Source organism: Procambarus clarkii, chromosome 49 (genome assembly GCF_040958095.1).
Source record: "Procambarus clarkii isolate CNS0578487 chromosome 49, FALCON_Pclarkii_2.0, whole genome shotgun sequence".
NCBI classification, from domain to species: domain Eukaryota; kingdom Metazoa; phylum Arthropoda; class Malacostraca; order Decapoda; family Cambaridae; genus Procambarus; species Procambarus clarkii.
In genome coordinates, this window is record NC_091198.1 from 12,814,379 (window position 1) to 12,827,804 (window position 13,426).

At 40.9% G+C, this 13,426-nt stretch overlaps 3 protein-coding genes across 3 annotated transcripts in view; all 3 read right to left on the reverse strand.

The window, feature by feature from the left end:
• Nucleotides 1–1,508: 1,508 nt before the first annotated feature.
• On the reverse strand, nucleotides 1,509–2,273 carry LOC138351393 (testis-specific expressed protein 55-like). The gene has a single exon (XM_069303207.1). The coding sequence runs from the start codon at nucleotides 2,271–2,273 to the stop codon at nucleotides 1,509–1,511; it is 765 nt and encodes a 254-aa protein (XP_069159308.1).
• A 147-nt stretch (nucleotides 2,274–2,420) lies between these two features.
• LOC138351394 (large ribosomal subunit protein eL29-like) lies at nucleotides 2,421–2,798 on the reverse strand. The gene has a single exon (XM_069303208.1). It carries the CDS (start codon nucleotides 2,796–2,798, stop codon nucleotides 2,421–2,423), a length of 378 nt encoding a protein of 125 aa, XP_069159309.1.
• An 87-nt stretch (nucleotides 2,799–2,885) lies between these two features.
• Nucleotides 2,886–13,426, reverse strand: part of LOC123763237 (macrophage mannose receptor 1) — a 105,058-nt gene continuing 94,517 nt past the window's right edge. Inside the window, exons 34-35 of the mRNA XM_069302989.1 lie at nucleotides 5,848–6,067; nucleotides 2,886–3,015 (exon numbers count right to left, since the gene is read on the reverse strand). Coding sequence (XP_069159090.1) covers nucleotides 2,982–3,015; nucleotides 5,848–6,067 — 254 coding nt within the window. The 3' untranslated portion in view covers nucleotides 2,886–2,981. The remainder of the gene's footprint in view (nucleotides 3,016–5,847; nucleotides 6,068–13,426) is intronic.

Genomic DNA, 13,426 nt, shown 5'->3' on the forward strand with positions numbered 1-13,426 from the left:
CTCACTCCCCCTGTCATCACTCACCTACTAGCTTGTGTCATCACTCTCCTACTAGCTTGTGTCATCACTCTCCTACTAGCTTGTGTCATCACTCTCCTACTAGCTTGTGTCATCACTCTCCTACTAGCTTGTGTCATCACTCTCTTACTAGCATGTGTCATCACTCTCCTACTAGCTTTTGTCATCACTCACCTACTAGCTTGTGTCATCACTCAGCTACTAGCTTGTGTCATCACTCACCTACTAGCATGTGTCATCACTCACCTACTAGCATGTGTCATCACTCTCCTACTAGCTTTTGTCATCACTCACCTACTAGCTTGTGTCATCACTCACCTACTAGCTTGTGTCATCACTCTCCTACTAGCTTGTGTCATCACTCTCCTACTAGCTTGTGTCATCACTCTCCTACTAGCTTGTGTCATCACTCTCTTACTAGCTTGTGTCATCAGTCTCTTACTAGCTTGTGTCATCACTCACCTACTAGCTTGTGTCATCAGTCTCTTACTAGCTTGTGTCATCACTCTCCTACTAGCTTGTGTCATCACTCTCCTACTAGCTTGTGTCATCACTCACCTACTAGCTTGTGTCATCACTCAGCTACTAGCTTGTGTCATCACTCACCTACTAGCTTGTGTCATCACTCACCTACTAGCTTGTGTCATCACTCACCTACTAGCTTGTGTCATCACTCACCTACTAGCTTGTGTCATCACTCACCTACTAGCTTGTGTCATCACTCACCTACTAGCATGTGTCATCACTCACCTACTAGCATGTGTCATCACTCTCCTACTAGCTTTTGTCATCACTCACCTACTAGCATGTGTCATCACTCACCTACTAGCTTGTGTCATCACTCACCTACTAGCTTGTGTCATCACTCACCTACTAGCTTGTGTCATCACTCACCTACTAGCTTGTGTCATCACTCACCTACTAGCATGTGTCATCACTCACCTACTTGCTTGTGTCATCACTCACCTACTAGCTTGTGTCATCACTCACCTACTATCATGTGTCATCACTCTCCTACTAGCTTGTGTCATCACTCACCTACTAGCTTGTGTCATCACTCACCTACTAGCTTGTGTCATCACTCACCTACTAGCTTGTGTCATCACTCACCTACTAGCTTGTGTCATCACTCACCTACTAGCATGTGTCATCACTCACCTACTAGCTTGTGTCATCACTCACCTACTAGCTTGTGTCATCACTGTCCTACTTGCTTGTGTCAACACTCACCTACTAGCTTGTGTCATCACTCTCCTACTAGCTTGTGTCATCACTCTCCTACTAGCTTGTGTCATCACTCACCTACTAGCTTGTGTCATCACTCTCCTACTAGCTTGTGTCAACACTCTCTTACTAGCCTGTGTCATCACTCTCCTACTAGCTTGTGTCATCACTCACCTACTAGCTTGTGTCATCACTCTCTTACTAGCTTGTGTCATCACTCTCTTACTAGCCTGTGTCATCAGTCTCTTACTATCTTGTGTCATCACTCACCTACTAGCTTGTGTCATCACTCTCCTACTAGCTTGTGTCATCACTCTCTTACTAGCTTGTGTCATCACTCTCCTACTAGCTTGTGTCATCACTCTCCTACTAGCTTGTGTCATCACTCTCCTACTAGCTTGTGTCATCACTCTCCTACTAGCTTGTGTCATCACTCTCCTACTAGCTTGTGTCATCACTCTCCTACTAGCTTGTGTCATCACTCTCCTACTAGCTTGTGTCATCACTCTCCTACTAGCTTGTGTCATCACTCTCCTACTAGCTTGTGTCATCACTCTCCTACTAGCTTGTGTCATCACTCTCCTACTAGCTTGTGTCATCACTCTCCTACTAGCTTGTGTCATCACTCTCCTACTAGCTTGTGTCATCACTCTCCTACTAGCTTGTGTCATCACTCTCCTACTAGCTTGTGTCATCACTCTCCTACTAGCTTGTGTCATCACTCTCCTACTAGCTTGTGTCATCACTCTCCTACTAGCTTGTGTCATCACTCTCCTACTAGCTTGTGTCATCACTCTCCTACTAGCTTGTGTCATCACTCTCCTACTAGCTTGTGTCATCACTCTTCTACTAGCTTGTGTCATCACTCTTCTACTAGCTTGTGTCATCACTCTCCTACTAGCTTGTGTCATCACTCTCCTACTAGCTTGTGTCATCACTCTCCTACTAGCTTGTGTCATCACTCTCCTACTAGCTTGTGTCATCAATCTCTTACTAGCTTGTGTCATCACTCTCCTACTGGCTTGTGTCATCACTCTCCTACTAGCTTGTGTCATCACTCACCTACTAGCTTGTGTCATCACTCTCTTACTAGCTTGTGTCATCACTCTCTTACTAGCTTGTGTCATCACTCTCCTACTAGCTTGTGTCATCACTCACCTACTAGCTTGTGTCATCACTCACCTACTAGCTTGTGTCATCAATCTCTTACTAGCTTGTGTCATCAGTCTCCTACTAGCTTGTGTCATAACTTTACTACTAGCTTGTGTCATAACTTTACTACTAGCTTGTGTCATAACTTTACTACTAGCTTGTGTCATAACTTTACTACTAGCTTGTGTCATAACTTTACTACTAGCTTGTGTCATAACTTTACTACTAGCTTGTGTCTTAACTTTACTACTAGCTTGTGTCATAACTTTACTACTAGCTTGTGTCATAACTTTACTACTAACTTGTGTCATAACTTTACTACTAGCTTGTGTCATAACTTTACTACTAACTTGTGTCATAACTTTACTACTAGCTTGTGTCATAACTTTACTACCTCTTAACATCTTTGAGCTTAACTCTCGTGTGAGGGACCAAGGGTGAGGAGGGTCAGCAGCGGTACTCAGGAGTGCCAGAGGACCTCTGTAACTCACCGTACTCGTTGTTGGGTTCGCCCTTGGCCCAGTTGTCGAAGTCGAAGGCAGTCTCATCCAACCAGTCGTAGCCGGAGTCCAGCTTGGAGTGACCACCTATCCAGAGGTCGTTGTCTGAGAGGTTGCTAATCTGGAAAAGTGCCACCAATGAAAGCAAAGTGAAACACCTGAAAGCGTTTGCAACTATTAACTCTTAGTTGACACAAATGTACAGGAGCCGTGATGAGGGTTCGAACCTAGGTGCTGGATGTTCCCAGATCCACGCTCTAGCCTCTACGCCACGACATGGAATTGCAACCTGGGGTACTACTGCACCCACGAGGATTGTGGAAATTTCCTTTCACTATATCATTATTATAATCTAAGAAATCATTATTTCTATGTAATTTACACATTTTACATCAGGATAATGATTCTTCATTATTCCTATTAACAATAATGATATTGTTAATAGGAACGTTATCCCTACAGGCAAAAATCAGAAGATACAATTGACGATTTACTACAAAACCAAAAAAACGGTCAACCTACTCATGAGAAACTCTCCAGACACAGAGCATGGTCTGTGTCTGGAGCTAAGCTAAAAGAGCTAACCAAACCCTTAGAATAATCAAGCATACCTTTGACTTTAAGGAAAAGAAGGTAATGATCCAACTGTATAAATCCCTGTTGTTTCCCCATTTGGATTACTGTATCCAAGCATGAAGACCTCATCTTCAGAAAGGCCATAGCTGCTCTGGAGAAAGTGCAACACCAGGCAAGAAAAATCATTATTCAATCATTATTCTGATGTAAAATCACCTCCAATCAGGAACTCTGTTCACCCTGGGGTAAAATATATATATATAAAATATATTCAGGGAGCCGGTCGGCCGAGCGGACAGCACGCTGGACTTGTGATCCTGTGGTCCTGGGTTCGATCTCAGGCGCCGGCGAGAAACAAGGGGCAGAGTTTCTTTCACCCTATGCCCCTGTTACCTAGCAGTAAAATAGGTACCTGGGTGTTAGTCAGCTGTCACGGGCTGCTTCCTGGGGGTGGAGGCCTGGTCGAGGACCGGGCCGCGGGGACACTAAAAGCCTCGAAATCATCTCAAGATAACCTCAAGATAGATAACCCTTAAGGAACACTACTTGCCCCCTACAATCTACTTTTCTTCCTAGGAAAAGAGGAAAGCTGGATTTAAAACCCAGCTAAGGACTAATCAGTTTGTCTAATCAGGACTAATCATAATGTAGAGTAATATTTAAGTATTCTCAAAGTCCTAAGAAATTCTCCTCATTAATATAATCATTGTCATTTTTCCCATAAGAATCCCCCACTAAGATGAAAGTAATTTTATTTCTAGTTAGCAAACAAAATGTTATTTAATATTTTATTGATTCAAAAAATACAGGAGGATCAGATTGCAGCATTTGGGCATATTCTAACATAATGAGTGAATTGAGTTTACAACTGTTGTGATATACTTATTACTTGAGTATATAAGAAGTAATATAACTAATGGTTAAAGAAAATATAGTCTATCATCTTAGTGTTTCTCTACATTCATCAGGTTTAGAAAGACAAGAAAAAGAAAGAATAAAGATAATCGATCAACGTTAATTTTTTGACTTGCACTTTTCCCGAAAAATATATTATATTGGTTAGTCCTTTTAAGATTTTAGTTTACAACATTAAATTTAGCTGCTGAGTCGAAAAATAAAGTTAGAAAAGTTTCATCATTAAAGTGGAAATAGTCACGCGGAATAAAGTTTATCTTCAAACAATTGTCGCTTTACAGTCAACAATTATGAGGGTCCCAATAGTACAGTCGGGTGCGTTCTCGACTCATAATCGAGAATTATGGGTTCGAATCCCGGGGGAGATAGAAATTGTTGGGTGCATTTGTTATTACCTAATGCCCCTGTCCACCTAGTGGTAATTAGGTATCTAAGAGTTTGTCAGCATGTTGTGGGATTGCATCCTGGGGGGGGGGGGGGAGGTCAGTAATCCGATCCTGGGTGTGGGAATGGGTACCTGGATATAAGCCTAACATATACTGTACGTATACTGGCTGCCTGTCCCCAGACCCAAGGAATTATTATTATTCACATCATAAAACTGTGGTCTGCCTTAAACAAATGCATTCATGCCTGTATTTTTTTTTTATTCATTACCATTATTTCCATATTACAGCCTCTTGATATGTGGCCTCCCAAAATCCTTCTCCCTCCCTCCCTCCCTCCCTCTCTCTCTCTCTCTCCCTCCCTCCCCCCATCTCTCTCTCTCTGTCTCTCTCTCTCTCTCTCTCTCTCTCTCTCTCTCTCTCTCTCTCTCTCTCTCTCTCTCTCTCTCTCTCTCTCTCTTTCTCGACAAAAAGCAAGGTCGTGATAATAAGAAATTATGAGAATGTATTTCTTGACAGTAAAATGCTAAGTGACTTAGCAACATAAGGTCGTTACGGTGGTTAAAACATTAGCAACTTCTTGGTTGTACTTTTAAATAAGGTACAGGATGAGAACTTTTTTTACTGGAAAGAAAAGAAGTTCCATATGTTGGATACCGCCATTTGCATGGTGTGTTTGCAGAGATTTAGTTTATATCAAAGAAATACTTCTTCTGTGATCTTCTTGGATATTATTATATCCATGAGGAAAGAGTTTCATATCAGGGTTGGTAGTGTGGAATAAGTAAATGCAAGTGTAAATAGCACAAGAGAATGCGTGGAGTGAACGTATGTTTGGGTGTGTGTTGTCTGAAGACTTAATTGTCATACTTCAGGGAGCTGATTTTTGAAATAGTAAACTAGTTTCTTCCTGTACCCAGGCCACATTAATTATAAAAATAATGCTTATATTTTTACCTCTAAGCTGGAATATCAGAAAATAATGTCAACTCAAATTGAGACGATTTAAGAGTTTATAACCTCACCCAAAAATATTGTTCCTTGCAGATATAGAGCCAAATTGATTCCATACAAACCTTTGACTCAATCCAGTAATTCTCGTCGTAAGTATGGATGGAGACCAGCTCTGCTCCTTCCTTCCTACAGAGCTTATGAGAACCCCACCAGTCCTGAGGGTCCTCGTCTGCTTCAGAGATAAACTTGTAGCAGTGGTCCTCGTACATAAGCCAGGAGGCGTCATCATCACACAGTATGTCAGGACCTCTTGTTGGAGGGCCAAAGTTGTCACCATAGTTCCTACAGAGAGAGAGAGGCAGTCTGTGTAATGGTCCGGTCAAGGTGATTATACCGAGCAATCCTCCTTCCTTTTTAAACCACCTGGACACTTGTTTAGATCTTTGTGGGGCTTTGAAGGGTTATTAAGGTTTCAGTAATAGTCCACTGATGAACTGGCATGGGAACTTTTGTCGTAAACAGATATTTTTATATTATTCTCGAATAAATGTTTAATAATATATTTTGAAGGTTTAAAATACACTAAGTCTGTGATATACAGGGAGCCGGTCGGCCGAGCGAACAGCACACTGGACTTGTGATCCTGTGGTTCCGGGTTCGATCCCGGGCGCCGGTGAGAAACAATGGGTAGTGTTTCTTTCACCCCATGCCCCCTGTTACCTAGCAGTAAAATAGGTACCTGGGTGTTAGTCAGCTGTCACGGGCTGCTTCCTGGGAGTGGAGGCCTGGTCGAGGACCGGGCCGCGGGGACACTAAAGCCCCGAAATCATCTCAAGATAACCTCAAGATAAGAAGATATTCACGTTTTCTTTCATAAGACCAAGGTTTTCATTGCTTTCAAATTTTAAGAGATAGTCAAGCATTTAGAATTTTACGTTTCGCATGTTTGAAGATGAATTATAATGTTTTAACGTGATGTAACGTAATTTTATCCTAAACAAAGATGGGAAATAAAATAAAGAACTGATTTTTATATTGTTGTGATTATAACATGTAGTGACTAGTGTTGTGAAGTGCATGTTGTAGTGACCACCATGAAAGTTAATTTTTTTGTATTTTTATTTTTACTTGCAAGCATGCGTATCAGTACAATAAAAGCAAAACAGAAAACAAACTAGAACAAAACAAGCAGAGCACAAAAGTACAAAATTACAAAAGTACAAACACGCAAAATTACAAAGTTAACAAAAGTTCTAAATCACAAAACACCGGCCGGAAGGACTGACCACAAAATCACAACAATAATTACAAACACAGTGGAATACAGTACAGAAGTGACAACATTACAACACACAGCACCCAAACCCTCGCCCAACACCCCAAACACCGCAACATAATAATACAAAACAAGCTACTGGCCCCGTAAACCACACATGGAGAGGCACCAATACAAAATGATAATAATAACAAGAAAGGAAATACTAATATATAACAGAAACAAAAAGAAAAGCACAACCGCAAAACATGATAATGAGAACAAAACCAAGCCGGGCCACACTAGCAGCCCGAATGGCACTCACCACCACACAAACAAATGCACAACCAGTACAATAAAAAAACATAAAAACACAATAACAGGACATCCACAACCAGACACACACTCGAACAAACACCGGAATGCACAGGAACCGGACACACACACAAATAAACCCACAACTACAAACTGGATCGTGCAGGAACTGGGAAAACCAACCCACCCCACACACACACACACACACACACACCCACACATGCAACCCCCAACCCACAATCATGCACACAAATGGAAACAACCCACAACATACAGCAAACAAAGGAATCATGGGGTAGGAATACATTTCTCAGATACAGGAACATATTTATCATGGAACTTATCCAGAAGATACTTGTGCTTATAGGCTTCCCAAATCAAATACTCCTGTCGGAAAATCCGACACCATTTAATATATCATACAGACAGATAATAATTGCTGCTGTATTACCAACAAGTTACCCATAGAAAACGTAACTTGTAGTGGAATTACCGTCTATAGAAAACGGGATATTATCACCACATACTATTATATTCTCCACCTATTATGGTGGGAATTATTCTTAAATACATTAGTCTTTGGACTTTACCATCATAAAAACATCTCATATAAATTAACTTAATTATCAATATTAAAGTAGAGTAAATGTGACCCTTCTATCACTTTCTGTTATCTGGACAATGTAAGCCAGGCAGGAGTGAGGAAGGAGGGCAGCCATTGTTGATACTAGACCAGAGGCTCTCACGGGAGCAAATTTGGCTCCTGTTAATTTTACTTGGACATAGTGTTATGGAAACCAAAGGTGTACCATTTTCAACACGCTGTCATCAAATCAAGTTAAGTGTTCTTTCCGAAACCCATTATCTATCATTAGTGGCCATTAATGTCATTGGGTAGGGTTAGCCGGTTAGAGCACAATATAGCCTCAAACTAAAGGTAATTAAGCCAGATCTTCATGTTCCATGTATAGTGTTTTCTCTGATATAGCTTGTCCTATATAGAACCTGGCTTCACAGTTAGCGCCCTTTTGACAGGTCAAGACGAGGAAGCATATGCTTTGTGCATCAGTTACCTGGGTGATGGAAGCTACCTCAAAGAGGATAATTTGGTGTCTACATCCTAGTTATATCTGTTTGGACTAAGGCCTGCTGTACTATAAGATAAGGAACCTTTTCAATGTATGTAGTTAATACTGTAGTTTGATTGGCTGCATATATATAAATAATAAACCCCCCTAATGTGTAGAGGATCGATTTGTGAGATTATGAGATTATTGCAGAAATACAGTCCACTTATCATTATACAAATTGCTATCGAAGTATATAAATTAATGTAAATATAAATTCTATATATATTTATATAAATTAAATAAATATAAATCTCACAGGTCGGTTCCCACATTATTTGGTCCTTCGAAACCGAATTATTTGGACCTTCAGAACCGGATTATTCGGTCCTTTGAACCCACATTTGGTCATCTTAGTACCGGATGAACCAGTTAACCAGTGGATTCAATAAATAAACTAGTGCAGTGTGATTTAAACAAAGCCAGCAGTCAATGACGGCGGCGTTGACTCATGCGAGTTCACGAGCCCCCGCTCAGTTCAGATCAGCTTCGTCAGCGGTTTCATGTACACCCACAGATTTGGTGGCATGTTATTCTGTGAAATGACAGCGCTAATATAGAAGCCAGCCAAATTAGTGACTGTGTCTTCGCGATATTGTTCACGGATTTCGTGGTGTTAAATTTCGCGAGAGATTATCTACGAATTTTGTGAACTTTATTTCGCGAGGTCACTAATAATATTTAATACTTCTAGATAATATTAGAAGTTTCATAGAGGCTAATTAAGAGGCTATTATCAATAATTGTGTATATTATTTCTCCAAAATAGAGAATTATTTAATATATTGCACTAGTGATCACAGTGTAATATTTACTAATTGCCAACCCACAACAGGGTAGGATATTAACCATTGACTAGTTGAACTATTATTGTTCATCCTAGTCCCATTATTACCATAGTCAGTTGTACTATATTGAATAACCTAACACCATTAATGAATGGTGCAGACCCTATTTTGGGTGTAATTTTTATCAACTCGAGTTGAGTTGTATATATAATAATTTACTTATGATCATTACACCTTTGAGTGATTAATTAGTGTCTCTACCATCCTAGGGTGATATAGAAGAGCTAACCTAAAGGTACTTCCAGTGACACTGGTTTATCACTCAAATCATTAGTGTGTATGATTGTATATATATATAATGTGTATTAATTTTAAGTGCTAACCTCTAGTAGAGGTAGGATTATCGCCTAGTGAGTGCAGAATATACCCTAGGCTATCATTAGAGTTTGTTCAGTATTATGAGCAGCCCAAGTACAAGCCCCACAAGGCTTCACCAACTAGCCAGTATGGATAATGCTGGCAATGAGAAAACTGTCATACATCTAGTACTACAATTGTTGGACTTACCTCAACCTGATCAGACTGCTGACTCATTACAATCCTTCAGCATGGAGTTTGAGTCACTACTAAGAACATTCAGTCTTAAGGTTGATATAACTACTAGTGAATGGATGACCAAAGTAGTCCTTCAACAAAAATTGTCCAGCGATATACTAGATGAATTATATTCACATCAACATAACACCATCCTGACAGTACAGGACATCACTGAAGGTTTACATTCCATCATAAACAAACGACGTGCAAATGAGGAAGTTAAAGCCTCTTGCAAGCTTTCAGAAATAGAAAATAAGAGTCAATTAAAGGGTAAAACAACTACCCAAATAAACATCAACCAATTACTCAAACATCAAGTTGCAGAAAATCTGACAATGCAGCAGCAACCTCCAAGCCTACTATTACTAGTTCACCCAAACCGGTAACTTCCAAACGTGCAGTAGGCTGGGGGACATGTATGTTCTGCAAAAAGAAACATTCAACATACCGTTGTGCTAATTATCCAACCAGAGACACTCGTATGGAGCGACTCCAGGAATTAGGGAGATGTGCAAGGTGTCTCAAGTCACACAACATAGACTATTGTGATACCCAATTCAACACCTGTAACAGGTGTAGAAGAGGTAGGCACCATGCAGCACTGTGCAAATATAAGAAATTAACGTATTCAAGACCCAAGGTGGAAGATAGCATTCCCACCACAGTACAGTACTGCAAGGTGCAACAAACAAAGAGTGTCCAATCGGCAAAGTCTAAAGGTAATACGACTTTGCCTACTGCCCAAATTACCATCCTGAATAAGAGGGCCAAGGTCCATACCCGTGGGTTGTTTGACCAAGGATCCCAAAGAACATATGTCACTAAAAAGCTGGCAGATGAACTACAATTAAGGCCTGTAGCCCAGATGTCATTCAACATCTCAGGGTTTGTAACAGATGCAGGACCTCAAGTCTACCAGGTGGTACAACCATCAGTACGCTTAGGCAGGTACGTCTGTCGAGTACAAGCCATTGTGGTGGACAAAATACCAGTAGACCTACAAGTTCAAGGTCTGAGAGCAACAGCCAAATTCCTGAGAAATAGAGGAATAAAATTGGCAGATAATATTAAGTCTGATCACCTCACTGACTTCGGTCTCCTTGTAGGGACAGACTATTGTCATCGATTCATCGGTAGCCCTACTAAATATCAGGGTATAACCATGTTAAACTCTGCAGGAGGTAAATTACTCTCAGGCCCAGTATCAAGCCTGAGGAGACCTATGACTGCAGATAAACAATACCAATAGAAATCTAAATTTGTCAGCTGATTATATTTCTCCAGTAGCATTATACTAAGGAGATTACAGCTGACTATACCAACAGAAGTTGATGTTAGTATCATCATTTAAAGCTGAAGATGAGTTCATGAGGCCTCAGTGGCAAATCAGTGAACAGTAGCCTAAAACAGCTACAAGTCACTGCGACCAATGTCACTGAACCCACTGCAGTCTCAGAACCATACTTTACTTTAATGATGATCTATTCAATCTTCTGAATCAATTAACTAAATTAAACCCCAATAAATCTGATGACTGATTTGATACATTTATTATTTAATCAAGATGCATTCCATGGGCCTCAGTGTTTATATATCAGTGACCAGTTACCTGAAGAAACTTCAAGTTATATCTAATGTCATTGATCTCACTGCAGTCCCTGAATCATACTTGACTGTAGTACTTGATCACATTCAGTCTTCTGGGTTAAATAATATGTAATTAGGCTTGAATATTAGCCTTTCAAGAGTTGACAGGGAAATGAAATCGCATTAGACTTCTAACCCCTGCAACTCTGGTACGGGACATCCATCCTGTACGAACAGACACACAAATGTGTGATTACTAACTACTAACATCAAATTAATCTAATAATTCGAAGGAGGAGTATCGGTGTTCGTCTGTTCTAAATAGGACTTCGACCCCGTGAGCAGCCCCTGGGGAATTATGTCGGAAAATCCGACACCATTTAATATATCATACAGACAGATAATAATTGCTGCTGTATTACCAACAAGTTACCCATAGAAAACGTAACTTGTAGTGGAATTACCGTCTATAGAAAACGGGATATCATCACCACATACTATTATATTCTCCACCTATTATGGTGGGAATTATTCTTAAATACATTAGTCTTTGGACTTTACCATCATAAAAACATCTCATATAAATTAACTTAATTATCAATATTAAAGTAGAGTAAATGTGACCCTTCTATCACTTTCTGTTATCTGGACAATGTAAGCCAGGCAGGAGTGAGGAAGGAGGGCAGCCATTGTTGATACTAGACCAGAGGCTCTCACAGGAGCAAATTTGGCTCCTGTTAATTTTACTTGGACGTAGTGTTATGGAAACCAAAGGTGTACCACTTTCAACACGCTGTCATCAAATCAAGTTAAGTGTTCTTTCCGAAACCCATTATCTATCATTAGTGGCCATTAATGTCATTGGGTAGGGTTAGCCGGTTAGAGCACGATATAGCCTCAAACTAAAGGTAATTAAGCCAGGTCTTCATGTTCCATGTATAGTGTTTTCTCTGATATAGCTTGTCCTATATAGAACCTGGCTTCACAGTTAGCGCCCTTTTGACAGGTCAAGACGAGGAAGCATATGCTTTGTGCATCAGTTACCTGGGTGATGGAAGCTACCTCAAAGAGGATAATTTGGTGTCTACATCCTAGTTATATCTGTTTGGACTAAGGCCTGCTGTACTATAAGATAAGGAACCTTTTCAATGTATGTAGTTAATACTGTAGTTTGATTGGCTGCATATATATAAATAATAAACCCCCCCTAATGTGTAGAGGATCGATTTGTGAGATTATGAGATTATTGCAGAAATACAGTCCACTTATCATTATACAAATTGCTATCGAAGTATATAAATTAATGTAAATATAAATTCTATATATATTCATATAAATTAAATAAATATAAATCTCACAGGTCGGTTCCCACAACTCCATGTCCTTAGAGGAACGGTCCCCCTGCCTCCGTGGGGCCCGCACAAACTCAGAAATTACCAAATCAGGCAGAAACAGCCACTCCCGAAATTCGCCGACGCAAGTAGCATAACGAGGCAGGGGAGTGCGAAACACCCCCTCAGAGGAAGCAGAAGACACCGAAGACGCATAAGTAGGTCGCCGAGACGGCCTCGCCGCCGAACACACAGGAGAAGAAGGCGACGGCTGCCGAGACAGTAACACCTCCACCAATACCACTGGAGATACAGAAGAAACGTCCGAAGGCAGGAGAGGCGTCAAGACCCCTGCCGATGAAACAGGGAACGAGGAAGGGGGCACGGAACCCCCAGAGCGAGCAGCCTTTTTGAACACCACCACCAGGTCACCACGCTTACCATGAACCTCATCAAAGGGAACCACCCCCCACAAAGAACCGGAACCATCCGACGCAGGCGACGCACCCGAAATATGATCCACAGACACCACACCAGAAGGGCAGGCCGAAACACCGGCATCCGCAGGCAGATGCACCTCCGCCACCACTGTAGAACTCAAAGCAACAGGAGCTACCCCGCCGTCGCCTGGAGATCCTCAATTGTTGAAATCGCCAACATCAGCCCAGGCAGAAGAAGAATGCCGCGAATGCTTAAGTTCC

Bases quoted from the DNA above. Each gene is read 5' to 3' on its own strand.
- LOC138351394 (XM_069303208.1), bottom strand. From the start codon at position 2,798: ATGTTAAGAGGTAGTAAAGTTATGACACAAGCTAGTAGTAAAGTTATG.
- LOC138351393 (XM_069303207.1), bottom strand. From the start codon at position 2,273: ATGACACAAGCCAGTAGGAGAGTGATGACACAAGCTAGTAAGAGATTG.